General features: G+C 52.0%; 2 protein-coding genes across 8 annotated transcripts; one reads left to right on the top strand and one right to left on the bottom strand.

Annotated features, from left to right (window-relative positions):
- The first annotated feature begins 79 nt into the window (after nt 1-79).
- Nucleotides 80-7627, top strand: CYB561D1 (cytochrome b561 family member D1). 6 transcript variants are annotated; one of them, XM_007977692.3, is made up of 4 exons: nt 80-1544; nt 1777-1880; nt 2376-2413; nt 2983-7627. In XM_007977692.3, exons 3-4 carry the CDS (start codon nt 2402-2404, stop codon nt 3484-3486), a joined length of 516 nt encoding a protein of 171 aa, XP_007975883.2. In that variant the 5' UTR covers nt 80-1544; nt 1777-1880; nt 2376-2401; the 3' UTR covers nt 3487-7627. The 6 variants fall into 6 exon arrangements, with proteins under 6 accessions (XP_007975883.2, XP_007975882.1, XP_007975878.1 ...); XM_007977691.3 differs by lacking the exon at nt 1777-1880 and having other exon boundaries at nt 80-1411; XM_007977687.3 differs by lacking the exon at nt 1777-1880.
- Nucleotides 7628-11066: 3439 nt separating this feature from the next.
- AMIGO1 (adhesion molecule with Ig like domain 1) lies at nt 11067-16644 on the bottom strand. 2 transcript variants are annotated; one of them, XM_007977684.3, is made up of 2 exons: nt 16331-16644; nt 11067-15913 (listed from the first exon to the last, which is right to left on the bottom strand). In XM_007977684.3, exon 2 carries the CDS (start codon nt 15827-15829, stop codon nt 14348-14350), a length of 1482 nt encoding a protein of 493 aa, XP_007975875.1. In that variant the 5' UTR covers nt 15830-15913; nt 16331-16644; the 3' UTR covers nt 11067-14347. The 2 variants fall into 2 exon arrangements, with proteins under 2 accessions (XP_007975875.1, XP_007975876.1); XM_007977685.3 differs by having other exon boundaries at nt 11067-15891; nt 16331-16627.
- Between the last annotated feature and the right edge of the window lie 523 nt (nt 16645-17167).

Raw genomic sequence — 17167 nt, 5'->3', positions numbered from 1 at the left:
ATAAAAACAGAAACATAGAAAAGGAAGGAAAAAAATAACAAAATGAGTGTCCTTACTGTCCCCAGCCCTACCCTGGGAGGCTGAGATGATAGGCAGCAAGACTCCAGCTCCCATAGCTTGCCTGCAAAAGTCTCTCATGCTCATTATTATTATTATTGTCATCTTCTCACTTTCAATAGTGTGAAAAATGTGTGGGGTTTGTGTCACTGGGGGAGTCTCTCCAGACAGGATGATGAGGCGTGTGGCTCTGAATGAGCAAGGCTTCCTGAGTCTTGACCCCAGAGACGACTATGGTCCCATTGGGAAGAGAAACTTGAGAAGGCAAGCTGCACTCTGGCTCTTCTCTAGGATCCTTGCCCTGAGGATCTGTGAATTGGCTTGTGACCCTTTTCTGGTCCTTCAGCAACCCTAGGCGTCCATCCCTCCCTGAATTATTGCCTGTTTTTCTTCAGCTGTTCCTGCTTTTCCCACCTCTTACCAGCAGCCTCATTTTCTCAGCCACTTAGGGAGCTTGAGCTGGGTTGGTCATTGCTGTTGGGATGTTCCTGTTTTCTATTGGACAGCCTTCCTTGCCGGCCTGTGGGTTTGCCTTTAAGGAAGGGGTAGAACCTTTCCCAGGGAGGCCTCGTTGGGTTGAACCACACCTTTTTTGGAGGCAGGAAGGGAAAAGGCATCAACACATGCAGAACTGGTGGTGTGGGAGGCCACCGGAGTGTGGGAGGCCTTGGTCCTTCAGGATCACCTGGCTCCTCAGGGCTGAGCAGCTTGTGAGGAGGCGGCAGGGCTGGGAGTGCCCTAGTTATTCCATTTATCTCGCTGGGAACCACTCCCGTGCAGATGCGAGATGAGACTTGCATCTCTCTCCTTTGGTCCACCAGGTTCGAGGCACTATATTTTGGCCATGTCCTTTCCTAGTCTCCTTGCCTTTAGGCAGGGAGGAAGCTTGTTCCCTGAACAACACAGAAGCAGGTGACAGGAGACAGTGCACAGCCAGGGAAATCCAGTACTACTAGAAATCGGCTCCAAACACTGGTTTCACGCTCTTGGTTCAGCGTACCAAGTGTGTGATTTGGGGTTTCACTGAAATCGTTTGCCACAAATGTATTTCCACAGGCTGCTTGGGATTTAGGCCCTTGTAGACAGACACACAGAAACAAATGAAGGTGGGCCGGGAACTGTTCGGTCCCCTTCTGCCTCCGGGCTCCCACGGGAGCGTGCCTCTCCGGGGCACTCGCGCTTCCCCCCCAGCCCCCAGAGGGCGCTGTGGGCCACTCCGTCGCACTGCCGGCGGCGTCCCGGGGGAGGAGCCTCTCCTGCAGCCGTCGCCGCCTCCGCGATCGCAAACCCGGAAGACGTGTTCGGGCAGCTGGAGTGTGCGAGCCCGCCGGCCACGGCCATGCAGCCCTTGGAGGTAGGTCTGGTTCCCGCTTCAGCTGGGGAGCCGAGACTGACCCGCTGGCTGCGGAGAGGCAGTGGGATCTTGGCGCACCTGGTAGCTTTGGGCTTCACCATCTTTCTGACAGCGCTGTCCCGTCCAGGAACCAGTGAGTGTGCGGGGCGGGGCTGCGGAAGGGGGCGGAGCGGAGATGCTGGCGGGGTAGCGCTTGGGAACGCCGGGAGACTTGGAGGAGGGACCCCAGCTGTAAAGGGGAGACAGAAACAGTGGAAGGATTTTGAGGGCCTGGTGGGGCGAGGTCCCAGGGATCCTGGAAGAATGGGGTTTGGGGTGCTGAGGGGGAAGGGCAGACGATTGAACAGACCGAACTACTTCCTCAGAAACAGGTCCCCTGATGGAGAATAGAAGTGAAGGAGGCCGGGCGCAGTGGGTCACGCCTGAAATCCCAGCACTTTGGGAGGCCGACGCGGGTGGATCACTTGAGGTCAGGAGTTCGAGACCAGCCTGGCCAACATGGTGAAACCCCGTCTCTACTAAAGAATACAAAAATTAGCCAGGCATGATGGCGCGCGCCTGTAGTTCCAGCTACTTGGGAGGCTGAGGGAGGAGAATCACTTGAACCCGGGAAGTGGAGGCTGCAGTGAGCCGAGATTGCGCCACTGCACTCCAGCCTGTGCGACAGAGCGAGACTTCGTCTCAAAAAAACAAAAAACAAACAAAAAATAAAGGCAGAGGACTGGGCTGCCAGCTAAGAGGTGCTGAACGGGGAACCCAGGCCAAACTGTTGTGTGTGGATAGGGAGGCCCTCTTGGTTGCTCACTGTGGGCCCCTTGGCTGCTCCACTTTGTCCTTAGTTCCTGTTCCCGATTAGGATTGGGGATGGTACTTTTCTCATATGGCTGGATTCTTTGGGTTCCACCTAGCTACAGGGGCAGGAACAATGGTACCAAGCCCTCAGCCTGTTCTCTTTGATTCTTAGGTCTTTTCTCCTGGCACCCTGTATTCATGTCCTTGGCGGTGAGTTTGGGCTTCTATCTGATTTGTTTGGGTATGCCTCACCTCATTCTGAAAGCACCCAGCTTTCAGAAAGCTCAGCCTTTCTAAGGTTAAGGCAGGTGGAGGAAACATCTAGGGCTCATTTTTCCCTGCAGCCCATGGGATTGGGAAACCTGGAGGACTGGGCCATAGGCAGATGTCAGGTGGTTGAAAAGGGTGGGAGAGCATGGAAGATCTTTCTTTCTCCACTGGGGCCTGAAAGGAGAAGCGGGGAGAGGTGTTACCCAGTCATTTCCAGACTTGTCCCCAAAGTTCAGGAAGAAGTTTAACATTTGCTGTTCCACTGGTCAAGAAATGGGAGTCATTGTAGAGGTTGGGACGGGGAGGTGTCAACCTGAACAAGGAGATGTGCACTCAAGTGCTGATTCCCAGTTGTTCCCAGAAATGTTGAGCTGTGAGACTGGTGGTCCTGGTGGAACTTATTTAACCCTTACCCTTTGTCCTCTTTGTTAGGATGTATGAGAGCACCTCCTTTTTCTCAGGCCTCCAAGCCAGACATGAGGCTTACTGGCTCTCTCCTATGTTCACAGTTCTGCCTCTGCATGGCTGAAGCCATCCTACTCTTCTCACCTGAACACTCCCCGTTCTTCTTCTGCTCCCGAAAAGCACGGATCCGGCTCCACTGGGCAGGGCAGACCCTAGCCATCCTCTGTGCAGCTCTGGGCCTGGGCTTCATCATCTCCAGCAGGACCCGCAGTGAGCTGCCTCATCTGGTGTCCTGGCACAGCTGGGTGGGAGCCCTGACACTGCTGGCCACCGGTGTCCAGGCACTGTGTGGGCTTTGCCTCCTTTGTCCCCGGGCAGCCAGGGTCTCGAGGGTGGCTCGCCTCAAGCTCTACCATCTGACGTGTGGACTGGTGGTCTACCTGATGGCTACAGTGACGGTGCTTCTGGGCATGTACTCAGTATGGTTCCAGGCCCAGATCAAAGGTGCAGCCTGGTACCTGTGCCTGGCACTGCCCGTCTATCCAGCCCTGGTGATCATGCACCAGATCTCCAGATCTTACTTGCCGAGGAAGAAAATGGAAATGTGAGTTCCTGCGAACTCTTAATCTGGGTGGGACACTTGCCTTGAACATCATGGTTCATTCGGCGATCTATAAGGGATCTATTTCAGAAGTGATCAGGTTTTTGCACTTCTTGGCTGGTTCAGGGACTGCAGAAACCAAAGCTGCTATTGTTGAGGAATAATTCAGTGGGTCAGAATGGGAAAATGTACAGGGTATGACTGGAAGGTGATGGAGAGCCTGATCCTGAAGCCTCTACTTGATGAGAGACAGAGTTTTGGGTGGTGATAGTGATGTCCTGGTGGTCATTTCTTGCTTGTGTGCCTGATGCAAAATTGGGTTCCCATAAGTAATGAATGGCATCCATGGATATTTGGGTTACTTTTAAGAAAGCAGTGTGATGTAGTGGAGAGAGCCCATGGGTCTTATTTATGGGATATGGTCCTCTTAGGCTCTGTTGTACAACCTTAGGTATGTTCCATATCTAAGGACCTCTGTTTCTTCATCTGTGAAATGTTTCTAAACAGTCTCTTAAGTTCCTTCCTTCTCTAATATTCAGCATCTGTCAGGTCGATGTCTCAGAACACCCTCCCAGCTGTGGACCATGTGGACCACTTAGCAGGCTTGGGGTAGTTCTTTACTCTCTCTTTACTCCCCTGGAGGGACAGCTCTGCACTTGAGGCCCTTCAGAAATTTGTGCTGATTTGGTCCCTGTGCCAGGGCACAGGGGGTCAGGCGCTGTGGAGAGAAGGGACTCAGGTGAGAGTCTTCTGGACTCTAAGACAGTAAATGCACTAAAGTCACTTTAAAGCTTTTGGAGAAGCAGGAGGGCATTGACTTAACCAAGCTGAAGGCTCCTGGCTGGGCTGCCTAGCCCAGCTAAGATCTCCCTTCAGCCCACCTCAGGATCTGGGCTTGAGGGCTGCAGGGCCTGCGTGTGCTCCCTCCTTGAAATCACTTCTTAGGGCAAAGGAGCCCTGGGCATCTCATGCTTTGCCCTTCTTAGGGCTCAGGTTCTTGCCTTAGCACATAGCTTCTGGGCACTTTTTGAAGCTTTTCATAAGGGCCAAGGAAGTGGGGCAGGGCTTTTCTGATCCAAAGAAAACAAAGTTTCTCTGGTTCCCCCTCTTCCCTTGTTATCTAAGTTTTCCTCACTTGTCATCTCTTGCCAGCTCTTAGGTCCAAGAGGGGGCTGAGTTTGGTGCCAGCTGGCAAATGAGGGCTGGGCTCTCTTCCCTACAGAGACCACCACCCTCCTTGCTGCAGCTGAAAGTAGTTCCCCAGACTGCCCTCGGTGGTGAGGACTGGATGCTAGACTGCTTAGTTGTGGTCTGGCTCCGTTGAGAAGATGGGACCTTCCTAGATCATGGCAAGGCCTGACAACAGCTGAGCCAGGAAAGTGCTGCTGAGGCAGGTAGACATAGCTCACAGGGAACTCTGGGAAGCCTGGGGTGTAGGCGCTGGAGCTCCAGTTCCCGGGAGCAGGGCCAGGTGTTCCTGTATGTTAGTGTTGTGGATGTCCTGGGTCTTTTGAAGATTCAGGTCCTCCTCTCCGGGTAGCTCAGAAGTAAGGAGGTTGGTTTGATTCAATAGTACAAGAATGGGGACAGCAAGGGCAGAAGTGTCCTCTTCATGTACCTCATTGTGCCCCTACTGGGGGAGATTGCCTCTCCCAGGACAAGCATCTAAAGGAGGCCCCTGCTGTGCAGAAGGGTATTGTCCCTGTCTCTTTCATTGTCCTCCCTCCTCTCAAACTCTCAGTGTGGTGTGAACTCGGCAGAAACGGTTACTGGGGCTGCATGGAGAATCTCACCTGCGTTGATTTTGATCCAGGGACTGCATCTCCTCTTTCCTCATCACAGTCAGCACTGAGGGGCTCACTCTACCTGCCGCAGGGTAGGAGGGCCAGGCAAAGTTCACCAGCTTGCTCTGAGAGCAAGCAGGCAGTGCCGTAAAGCCTGAGCCTGCCTGAGGTGCTGCCTCCTCCCAGGTGGTGCGGGGGTTGGTGGGCGGGCGGGCAGGCGTGCTGACAGCCGGCAGTTTGCGTGGGCTGTGCCATCTGATGTCTATTCCCAGCCCTGGGAGGAAGGGGGAGTCATTTATATTCTGCAGGAGGAAGGGGCCCCAGCTGTCGCCTTTCTGACCAGCAGGCCTGTAGGGCAGGGGCACAGAGCAGAGAGGAGGGCACAGGTGGTCTCCTGCTTAGCCTGGTCTGACTGCAGTGTAGGGAATAGGTCACCAGGAGGAGCCCTTCATCCTGGCAGGCCAGATTGCGGAGGGACTTCCCTCCCCCTTCTTTCCATTTCTCCCTCCATCACCACCTGCCCTCACATCCTGGGGCAGCAGCTGGACAGCCATTAGACCTCAGTGCCAGGGCACTCTTCTTCCAGCTGGGATCTCAGTGGCTCCCAGCTGCATGGCCTCCTGCTTGTGTGTTCCCTCCTCCACCATCCTCTGTTCCCCGCACCTCCCTTATTCTCATGTCTGGGGTATTCACTTGGCTCCTCAGCAAGGAAGGAAACGCCTTGGAGGAGAAGCACATGGTTGCCCTTTTGTCCTTGCTCCTTGGCTAAGGAAAGCTGCTAGTGGTCAGCCTGTTTTGCCTTTAAAAAAAAAAAAAAAAAAAGCCAGGGCAGCGTGCTTAGATTTAAAACATTTGAATGTCATTTGCACACATTTTCATATCAAGCTAAGTCCTGATTCCAAATTTGATTATATTCCAAATTTGATTATATTCCAAGTTTGATTATATTCAGATTCAACCTTGAGGACATTAGAAATATAGATGGCTTCTGTATCCAAATCTGAATGGAAATGAGATTACCCTTCTGGGTTCAGATACTCCTCCCAAGCCTGCGTCTTTCCTGTAACCACCCCTCCTCTGAGCCCCATCATGGCTGGGGTTGGTGTGGAATGGGAGGAGCTCTGTGTCTGGGGAAGTCCTCCAACCTCACCTTCTTGGCTCTTAAGTGGTAGGCTGTTACCACTTGCCATTCTGGGCCTCCTCTCTCCCCACCCTTTCACAAGGCAGGCTGCCCTTCGCACTCACTGGCCCATCCCTTCTTTCTCATCGTCCCACCCTTCCACCCCCGTGCATGGCTGCTGTAGGTCTGGTTTTTTTTTTTTTAAGATGGAGTCACACTCTGCCGCCAGGCTGGAGTGCAATGGCACGATCTTGGCTCACTGCAACCTCTGCCTCCCAGGTTCAAGCGATTCTCCTGCCTCAGCGTCCCGAGTAGCTGGGACTACAAGTGCACACCACCACAACCAGCTACTTTTTGTATTTTTAGTAGAGACGGGATTTCACTATGTTGGCCAGGATGGTCTTGATCTCTTGACCTCATGATCTGCCCACATCAGCCTTCCAAACTGCTGAGATTACAAGCATGAGCCACTGTGCCTAGCCAGGTCTTGTTTTTAAAACCTCACTGTGGGAGATTTAGGCATCCTCCCTGAGCCAGCTGGCTGCTGTGCCAAAGCGTGTTCAGAGTTAATAATAATCATTAGCTGAATGGTGCTGGAGCCTTTCAGCTTCAGATCTCTAAGCACTTGCAGGCTGAGTCAGTCAGCCCTCACCTTCCCCCCTTCCTGGGCTGCAGAGTGTAACAGAATGGGGAGGCACTGTGGAAGGATGTCAGGAATCTTGCTACTAGCCACGCCTTGCACTGTCATCTGGGAGTGGGCACTGTGTCCTCTCAGTGAACTAATAAGATTTGCACCTGACAAAGGTCAAGATATGTAGGGAACACAGTATATGCTAGGCTGAGACCTATGGTGGTGGCAGGGATGGCTGCTGAGCCTAACTTCTAGTACTCCTGGCCTTCCTTCTGTTTACCTGTCTTGGCCTCCAGGGGGCACCCCTGGTCTTGATGCCTCAAACCCAGCATTTCTGGGTCCCCTCTGCAAGCTTAGAGAGCAGGGAGGCTTCTGGTAGTGCTCCTGATGCTCCTGTGTCTGGTTGGCACAAAGACCCTGTGTAACATGAAATGAAAGGTGCATTGGCTTGGGGGCTGGGAAACCTGCAGTATGGGTTTACTCCGTCCCTATCACTAGTGTGGCTGTGGGCAAACCACTTATTGCCTGACCTACCTCACAGGGATGTTGTGAGGATTTGATGAGACAATGAATGTTAATATTCAAAGCATTAAACACATGTAAACAGGTGGTATTATTATGTTCTTGTCCTTCTCTTTCACTGAGCCAGGCTTTGGGCTTTATGCTTCTTAGGCAATAAACAGTTATGGATAATGACAGTTAGGGGATCTAAATCTCAGAGACTTGTTCTGGCCGTCATAAGAAAACATGGACACATTTCTTCCTTCCAGATGCAAGGTCAGCTCTTACCAGCTCCTGCCAGAAATGCCACCAAGGCCATGACTAGTGAAGTTTGCCGTAAGTGCTGCCTACCTGGTGTTCTCAAATCACAGGGCAGACTGCAGATCTCGGAGTCAATATAGTTGCTCCCTAGGTCCAGTCTGAAGTTCCTGGAGCTGGTCTTCGTCAGGAGCTGTAGGTCCCAAGTCTATCTAAATCTCTCCTAATTCTGACCTTCTGAGGGAAAAGTGGGGTGGACAAGCTAGGAAGGGAGGAGCAACTGGAACAAACAGCATCACCAAAGACCCTGTTTCCCGAAGCCACAGAATGAGCAACACTTGCCTCAGGCATTGGAGATGCAGAGCAGGGACCCTTGGCTTCTGGGGGTCCACAGCCTGGTTTCCCTTTCCCCCATTTCAGGCTCTTGGAGTAGGATCAGTCCCCTCCTCCTCCAAGTGCTTTATTGGCATTCACACACCCGCACACACACACACTGAAAGCAGTTCTGTTTAAATTTTAAATTGGGGAAGGATACTTTTCATTCCATTTGTCTGAGAGCAGCCAGCAGTCTGCCTGGAGTGGATGCAAAGAAGCACGAACAACAGCAGTGCAGAGGCTTGAATATTCGTTTTTTATCTTAATTGTTTTTTCTGTCCTGGGATCCAGGAATGAAATACTAGCCAGGCATTGTGTGCAGAGCCTCAGCAGTTCTCACCAGCACTGCACAGAGAAGACAAACTGAAAAGAACTGCCCTGGAGGGTGGTTTGAAGTAGCCCATCTCCAGCATGGTGCTGGGCTTAACCCCTTCATATAGGCAGAAATTACCTCCAGTGAGGGGACCTTCCCCCTACCCACCCTCTCAGGAGACTTGACTAGTCACCAGATGCATCACAGAATAACAATCTCAGTTTATAATCCACCTGCTATTGTTAGGATTTCCCAGATGAGTTTTTAACCTCTGTTGGAAGCAGATTAAGGAACGACTTCAGGCTATTCAATGGTATCTGAGGAGTCAACTCTGTCTCACTGAATATACATGAGTGGACCCCTAGCATCCCTATCTTTAAAGCAGATACCCAGTTATCTCATGGTGCTTTCTAAGGATGCTCAGTTCTGCTCAGGCCCCACAAAAGCAAACTACGACCAAGTGAGGGAGCAGTGGGAGGTGAGGGAAATGCAGCACAAAGTACAATCCAACTGCAGTACTCGCCAACCTGTATTTTTGCACACATGGACACACACACTGGCCTTGGCGTTAGTGACTCCTGCCTAATGTATGCCAGTCTCACCTAATGTATGCCAGTGCCGAAGGGCATCCAGAAGTCCCACCGCAGGGCTCCACATCCTGGCTCACTGCAGGTTGGTTCTCTCAGGCCATGGTTCCAACCAGGGAGAGGAAACAAGCTGACTAGATTGGAGGCCTCAGGGCAGGTCTAGGTGTCTTCACTATTTTGCATTTTCCACCTGAGAGTGTAGAAGCCTGATGAAGGGGTTTGACTGGCAGCTGCTTTAGCCTTCCTCTCTCAAGCCCCAGGAGAGGAAGCATCCAGCACAGGCTAACTGTGGCTAGACCAGAAAAGCCAACCATCCCACTGCAGGGGCCTGAGCCTTTTCTGCTATGTGGGTGGGGAAAGTGAAGCTTCCCCACTGGTTTCCTGGGAGACACAAGATAAGTGGTGCAAGAAGTGCAAGTGCAGAAAGGGAAGGAGTTGAGAGATTGTGGGGAAGAGAGGCCAGGCTAACCAATGCACTGAACTCGTATCTATTCTCAAAGAAAACTGTCATATTAGCCTCCTCCCTCCCCACAAGTGCTACCTAAGAGTAGCCAGGGTAAGTGCTGCAAGGCATGGCAGACAAAATTGCACATCTTGGCCAGAATCTAAGGAACTTCTTGTGGCTTAGGGGAGGTGATGGGGAGGTGGTGAGGATGTGGGTGGTGGGTGGGTGGGGGGTGTTGAAGAGATGCAGCCATGGACTTCCTTGGGCTTGGCACAGGCCAAAACAGAAGAGAGAACTCCAAGTAGTTCTCATCAGACTTGCTCTCCTTATCAGCTTCATCCTGTTGGCCAGACTGTCAGCCACAGAAAAACTGCTTTGCAGATGAAAAACTATATAAATGCAGAGTCTGGGAGTGCTCTGACATCCACAGCTGTCATTTCACTGACTGCCAAAGTTGACTTGTCTGATGTGGCTGGTTGTGCAGTAGCTCCACCCCTCATCACCTTGGTTGTTCCTCCTGAAGTGAAAAACAACTTTCCAAATAGAGGAGGGCTGCCCTTCGGTCAAGACTTTAGGTAAGTATTCAAATTCGGATTATTTCAATTTTTTTCCTTGTATCATTTCCTTTCCCCCCTTGGAATCTGCCATGACAACCCTCTTCTAGAATCACCAAGAGAGTAGCCAAAGAATCAGCATGGTTAAGAGTTGAGAATCCAGTCCAACTTCTGGTAGGCTGAATCTGCACCAAAACGTAGGGACTGCATTTTTCCGTTCCACGCAATGCCTAGGACACACTAAACCTGTCAAGGAAGATTAACCTGCCCATTAGGTGAATATACTTTTAGCCTAAGATGGCTACCATTTACAACATGAAAATATTGACAATAAAAAATTCTGTGAAAGTGAGCTGCTCCCCACCATTTTTAAAAACCCAATCCAAGCATTTTTTCCATGGTACGGTCAGTAGGCTTGATCCAGACTTTTAAGAGAACTCTGCAAGGGTGGCAACCCTCTGCCCTAGGGATCCAGGAAGGCTTCATTACCTACAAGCCTCAGCGAGCATCAAGTCATGGGATTTCTAAACTCTAAAGCTTCAGTGACATTTGAGAATCTTATCTTAGGGGTCAGCAAACTATGGTCTGTTGGTCAAACCAGCCCATTGCCTGGTTTTATGTGGCCTGTGAGCTAATAATAGTTTATGTATTTTTTAATGGTTGGAAAAACTCAAAAGGCATGTTAAAATTATATGAAATTCAAGTTTCAATGTCCATAAGTCAAATCTTTTTTGGACCAGAGCCACAGTCATTCATTTTTGTCCTGTCTGTGACTACACTCAGGCTATAGCAGCACAGTTGAGTTGTAACAGAGACTGTGTGGTCTGCAGAGCCTCAAATATTTACTATCTGGCTCGTTAGAGAAAATGTTTGCTGACCCCTGGTCCATCTTAATGCCTAGATGTGTATTTCACCCATGTCCGTGCAATAGCACTTAAAAGATTTTCTTCCTAGATAGGCCACACCCTTCTGAGGTACAGTGAACCCCACCCACAGGCTGAAAAAATAAACCAGTCAGATTGTGCCAGAACAGAGACTCAAGCCAGGTTTAATGATCATTGTCTAGTTTTCAGAGCCCAGAGGCTCCAAGATTTGCCAGCCTAGGTGTACACAAGTGGGAGGAATGGGGTCTTGGACATGGGAGGCCTGCTTGCTTTGTCAGCAAAGCTACGAGGAAGTACAGAGGTAAGAACACACAGAAAACTGGATCCATCTGCTTTGCTCTCCCCAGCTAGGGTGTACCTTCTCCTGGCCCCTTCCTTGGGCCCCATAAATACAAAAAAAAAAAAAAAAAAAAAAATCACAAATAATTACACAGACAGATTGTAGAGCCCTGTCATACTCTGTCTCCAGGGACACCTGCTTCCTGGGAGACATGTCTGGTTTATGGGTGCGGGGTAGGGTGAGAGGAGGTGATCTCTCGGCCTTTTCTTATACCCACACCTGGCAGTTTTCAACACAGGGTTCTAGTGAGCTTACATATGGTGATTACTCAATTCTCCAATTAAAAAGCTACCTTTGGGTTCTATCACCTGAAACCACGGGAAGAAGCTAATCGAATCTCTTGGTAGGGCAGCCAGGTACATCTACCAGGTGTCTCAAACTCAAGGCCCAACTAGTGAATATAGTCAGGAGACAAGAGCCACAGGGCCTTTTCTCATTTCCTAAACTGGGTAGGAATTATGAAGAAAACAGCCCTCCTAGTCCTCAGGAGCTCCATCACGATGCCCCAGAAGGCCTGCTTCATTTAACGCTCACTTTAAAGATCTTCAGATCCCTAGATGGTGCCAAGTGGGGAGACTGCAGCATGGAGATGAGATTTTCACATATTTCCTGATGAGTCTGAGGAGGGAGTCCTGGTTCCTATAGCTCCAGTAACAAAAGGAGTCTCTGGAATAAATCAAGACAACTTTTCTCTCCTAAGGACAGTTAACAGGAAGAGCAGCTCACAGCTGCTTAGCCCCTTGCCAGTTTCCTTCTGAGTCCTTCAATGACCTAGTTCTATCTTAATTGCTCATATATTGCTCATATATATAGTCTTTAAGGGAGGTTTCTGAGGAGTCTCCTGAGACTCAGGAGTTCTTCCTGAGAAGAACCAGGTAGCTCCTCACCACCTCTTCTTCCAAGGTCTTCAACCCATGGTTCTTCTAACTCCAGCCTGGGCAGAAAAGTGATTCAGTGCCATGGAAATGTGGGTGAAGCTTCAGGGAGTTCAGAAATTAAAATACAGGAGTGTGTATTTGAAGAGCCTGGCATGGTCACTGTCTCTTCTAAAGGGGAATACAATTGTGTGCATGAAGTTGTGCACATTGGTGGAGACCATTCTGAGAGTGGCGTTAATGGGGACTACAGATTCACTGTCCTGGTGGAAGTCAAGGTGCTGGTGTGCATGCATACCTATAAGCATGCATACCTATGAGCATGCAGGTACTTGAGGGAAATGCTGCACCTCTCTCTCAGCAAAACTAGGTTACTAATAAAGGATGGACAGCAGTCTTGAGTTCCCAGGACCCAGACAAGGGGAAGATGTTGAGTCCCCTTCCCCAATCTTAATGGGAAGCTTAATAGGCCCTCCAAGCCCCTTACCCACAGGTAAATGACACCTCTTAGAACGTAAAAAGAGGTCAGAAATCTAGAGGATCTGGAGAACTTCCAATGGACCGGAAACGTGGGAGAGAAGAGACACTAAGAAAAACCAACATCAGAGAACATTTTTCACCTTCGCCCTGCTCATCCCCCGCCAAAGCTCAGAGCAGCCACTCCCAGGGCATGCAGTATAGTCAAAGGGAAAAGTTAAAGGGATCAGTCATCTCCATACTCAAAGTATTCTGCAACCTTGGATGGAATGGAATGTTGAGCTCATTCTTCTTAAGTTCCTCTGGCCTGACAACCACAACTGCAAAGACCTCTTGATGGAGGAATGGGGTGGCAGAACTCCCCTTCTGAAAGTTTAGTACTCCTGATTATCTCTGCTTCAGGATTGCCTGGAATCTGTGGAGAGGGCAGAACTCTAAGCTGCACTCCAAATTGCCATTCTGGGGTAGAGACTACCCAATTCCAGCCCTTCCGATGTCAAAACCCCATGCTTTGACTTTGTAGCAGAGGTGATATCTCTGAGAGGAGCAAGACAACCTTGTCCACATAGAGGAGATATATACTGGATTTTCTCTATCGCCAAGCCTACTCTTAGCCAGCTGGGGCCAGGCTTTCCTGGACTCCTCCCCTTACAGAGCAGCATATTAGGGAAAATTCAGAATCCCACCTGAGCTTGATAAGGAGACTGGATGAAGAGATGGCATACATTGAGAATCAGGTCCAGCTAGATGCTACATAATAGAGGCTGATTTACCTTCATCCTTCTAGCGTGAAGTGGGCCCATGTACCATGTCTGTGGCAGGCATCCATAAAAGCTCTACCTTCAGCAGCCCCCACTCTGGCCTGACACACAGATGCTGGGAATCAAATACTAACCAAGGGTTTCACCAACCAGGGAATTAGCCTATCTGGAGTTCACCCCCCATCTACAAGTTTCGTGCCGGCACCGATGCTGTGACATGGACCCTTCAGTTCATGCTGTACCCCTCTGTGCTACTGGTCCCAGGACGAGGCACAGATAGCACATCCCACACTGCTGTCATAACTAACAGGCAGCAGGCCAGGCTCCTGCAAAGATCCATCCACCCCCAGGGCTCATCAGGAAAGAGGAAGGCTTTAATGGAAAGTCTTACAACAGCTTTGGGGAAGTGTTACCGATTGAGGTCTCAGCCTTTTCCTGACTCGTTTTCCAAAGGTTTTCAATTTCCCCAGCTGTGAAGTTTGACTTCCTAAACAAAGAAGATACTACAGCTTTTCCCCAGTGTGGCTCCTGTGGAAGCTCCCCCAACACACACAACATCACAGGTGTGGGTGGGCAGAGATAGAAAAAAATTTTTTTTCTGAATGTTTTTCTCTTAAGGAGCTAAGGATGACCTCATGAAAGTTTAGGGAATCTGCTCTTCCCCTCACTCCTTCCTCAGTCCCATCCAACTCAGACATGCTTCTCTTCCTCTACCACACTGAGAATTGGCAGGGCTTTGGGTACGGGTGTAGCATTTGCCTGAGGATTAATATACCCCCATTTGAAAATCATGGCAGCCACACCCTGTTTGGGGTCTTGCTCTCTGTTGTACCTGGGACCAATTCCCTTGAGGTCAGGAGGAACCCATTCCCTTGGGCAGCCAGCCCTCTCTTCCATCCCCTCATATCCTTCAGGGGTGCATTACCTCTCCTGGGGCAGAATCTCCCCACCAACCCATCCTGCTCACACCACAATGGGCGTATCAGAGAAGACCGAGCTGACTGATTCCGGATCCGACATCCTCCGTTGGCCCTTGCCTGTGGCCTCAGGCACTGGCAGGGTGTTGCCTGGCTTGAGCTTGCCGTTTTGACCCTGCCCAGGTCCAGCAGGTTCCAGGAAAGCCACCCGCCGGTCAAAACCATCATCTTTGTCCCCACCAGCCATAGGATCATGGTTGGGTGTGGTACTAAGCATGGAAGAGCTGAGGCTGTCTCCTTGATGGCTGGAAGGCTTCTCTACACCCCGGCACCAGCAGCGGCAAGGGGTGAGGTATAGGTATATGAGGACCAGGACCACACTAAGGATACAGCCCACTAGGGTGGTATAGGCTGTGTTGAGGGTGTCATGGTGTCCGTGCAAGGTGAAATTGTGCACTTTCAATTCCACAGACAGTGTCTCATTGAAAGTCTCTCCCATGGCATAGCAGGTATACACACCACCGTCCTCGACCTGCACCTGCTGGAAAAGAAGACTGCCATCCTTAGACACACTCACCGTGCCATTGGTCACCTCATCTAGCACCCGTTCATTACTTGGTGTCACCCACACCTTGGTCATCCCTTGCTGCTTGGTGTCACACTTGATGATCAAGGTGTCACCCAGGTGGGCCTCCCAGGCACGCTCCTTGTACTCGCCACAGTTGAGGAAACTCAGGTTGAAGACATTGTGCAGCTTCTTGGAGTTCATGCAGTACAGATCCTCTTGAAAGTCCATCACGGAGCTCAGCTGCCGATACTGCCAGTGTGAAAAAAGCTGGTAGAGCTCACAGTCGCAGTTCAGGGGGTTGTTATGTAGGTACAGCCCATTCTTGATCCAGGCCGGCAGCTTCTGCAGGTCAGGCAGTGGCAAGTTCTTCAGCTTGTTAGAAGAGAGATCCAGGAGCGTCAGTTTGGGTAGCTTGGCTCCTTCCTTGACCAGTTCCAGAGGGAAGCGAGAGATCTGGTTCTGGCTCAAGTAGAGTTTCTGCAGCTGGGCCATGTCATCGAAGGCGCACCGGTCCACCGCCATGATGTGGTTATTGTAGAGCAGCAGCACCTCCAGTACTTGCAGGTCACTGAACAGGAACTCATCCAGTGTACGCAGCTGGTTGGAGGAGAGGTCCAGGTAGCGCAGGTTGGGTACGGGGGAAAAGGCCTCAGAGGAGATGAAGTTCAGGTGGTTGTGGCTCAGCAGCAGGGAGTGCAGTTGAGTCAGGCGCGTGGGGGTCCACTCGGCCCGCAGGCGGCTCAGGTTGTTGTGGCTGAGGTCCAGCAGTGCTGTGTAACTGGGCAAGGAATGGGGCACATTGGGCAGCTGCTGCTTGGAGCAGCTGAGGATGTTGCTGGCGCACAAGCAGGCGGCAGGACAGCTAACCACGGCTCGGCCAGCTCTGGCCACCTCAAAAAGCAGCAGGGACAAGGACGGCAGCAGGAGCCAGAGGCCTCTTGGGTCACGGTGCGGGTGCATAGTGTCACTGGAGGGGGCGAGGAAGGCCACAAGGAAGATCTGGGAGGTCACCCGGGCATGTTCTGGTGGGGTACAGAAGGGTCACTTGAGAGAAAGAGGATGGGTTTGTGGTCACCAAGGACTTCAGAGGAAAGGACACCCTCTCCCACTTGCCCTCCCACCCTTACCTCCACCCACTTTGGGCTAGGAAAGAGATGCTGGGTAGTTTCCAGGCACTGTGCAGGCAGTGGGATGTAAATATCGGCCAAAGAGGAGGTGGCCCGAGGGCCTACTGGGCTGGGGTGACAGGGGTGCAGGCTGCAGGTATGTACAGGATGGAAGGGACTGCTGGGAGTCACAGGGATGGCACGGGCAGGGTTTGGAGGTGGGGTCGGCGTGCCTTTTGGGAGGAGCTGAGGGAAGGTCAACAGGGCACCGGGCTGGGTAGGACGCGTCCGGTCGGGGTTGAGGGTCCCCGGGCCTGTAGGGGCGGGCTCCCCCCGGGATCTCCGGTCACTGCACCTGCTCGGCGAGGACGTGTCTCAGCCCATGGCCGGTCCGGGAGCTCCGTCGCGGCCTCCCCCGGCGGCGCCTCACCGGCCGGCCTGTCACTGCGCCCGCCTTACGCAGGGGCCCGCGCCCGGCACCGTCGCCTCCCGGGGACTTGCGGGGCCCCGCTCCGCTCCGCTCACCCCGCCACCGCCTCGTCCACTGAGCCCGCCGGAGCCCACTGACCGCGGCCGCTGTCTCCAGGTCCGCAGGCCTAGCGCGGATCGGTGCGGGGAGCTGGAGGCGCAGCGATCCGAGCGGAGGGAGCGGCGTGGGGGCAGCGAGCACCGCGCGCGCGCCCGTCGCCGCCGCCGGAGCCTCGGGGCGCGTGCGCGCGGCGGGGGCGGGGCGCACGTGCGTGTGTTTGTGTCGGAGTCGGCCGGGCGGACGCGCGCGGGGTCCTTCCCTCAGAAAGAGAGCTTGGGACGCTGAACTAAAGACGAAAATTGGCAGGAAGTGCGGCAGTGTCCCCTTAGGATCAGCTATAACTTCCTCCATCCCCATTCTCCCATCCCCCATTCCCCAGCACCCTTCTCGCTACACAGACCCGCTCTCAGGAAAAGTCTGAAATGAATCGCTGCACCTACTCGGGCAAGAGGCGTCACATGTCTTTTAATTTCGCAAATTAAAGAAATCTGGCTCAGCTCCCGCCTGCCAATGTTGGCGGGAAATTCATTAGTCACATTCTGAGGTTCCCCCCCTTCTCTCCGTAGTGGTGGGGTCTCAAAAATTGGGGGAAGTGTTCCCCCCTACCCACCCCGTCTTGATGCTGCTAGTTCATGACCCTTGAGGAACCACTGAAGGGCACAG

The sequence above is a fragment of the Chlorocebus sabaeus genome, chromosome 20 (assembly GCF_047675955.1).
Source record: "Chlorocebus sabaeus isolate Y175 chromosome 20, mChlSab1.0.hap1, whole genome shotgun sequence".
Lineage (NCBI taxonomy): Eukaryota > Metazoa > Chordata > Mammalia > Primates > Cercopithecidae > Chlorocebus > Chlorocebus sabaeus.
The sequence above is the reverse complement of the archived record's forward strand: the minus strand, read 5'-3'. Positions and strand labels throughout refer to the sequence as shown.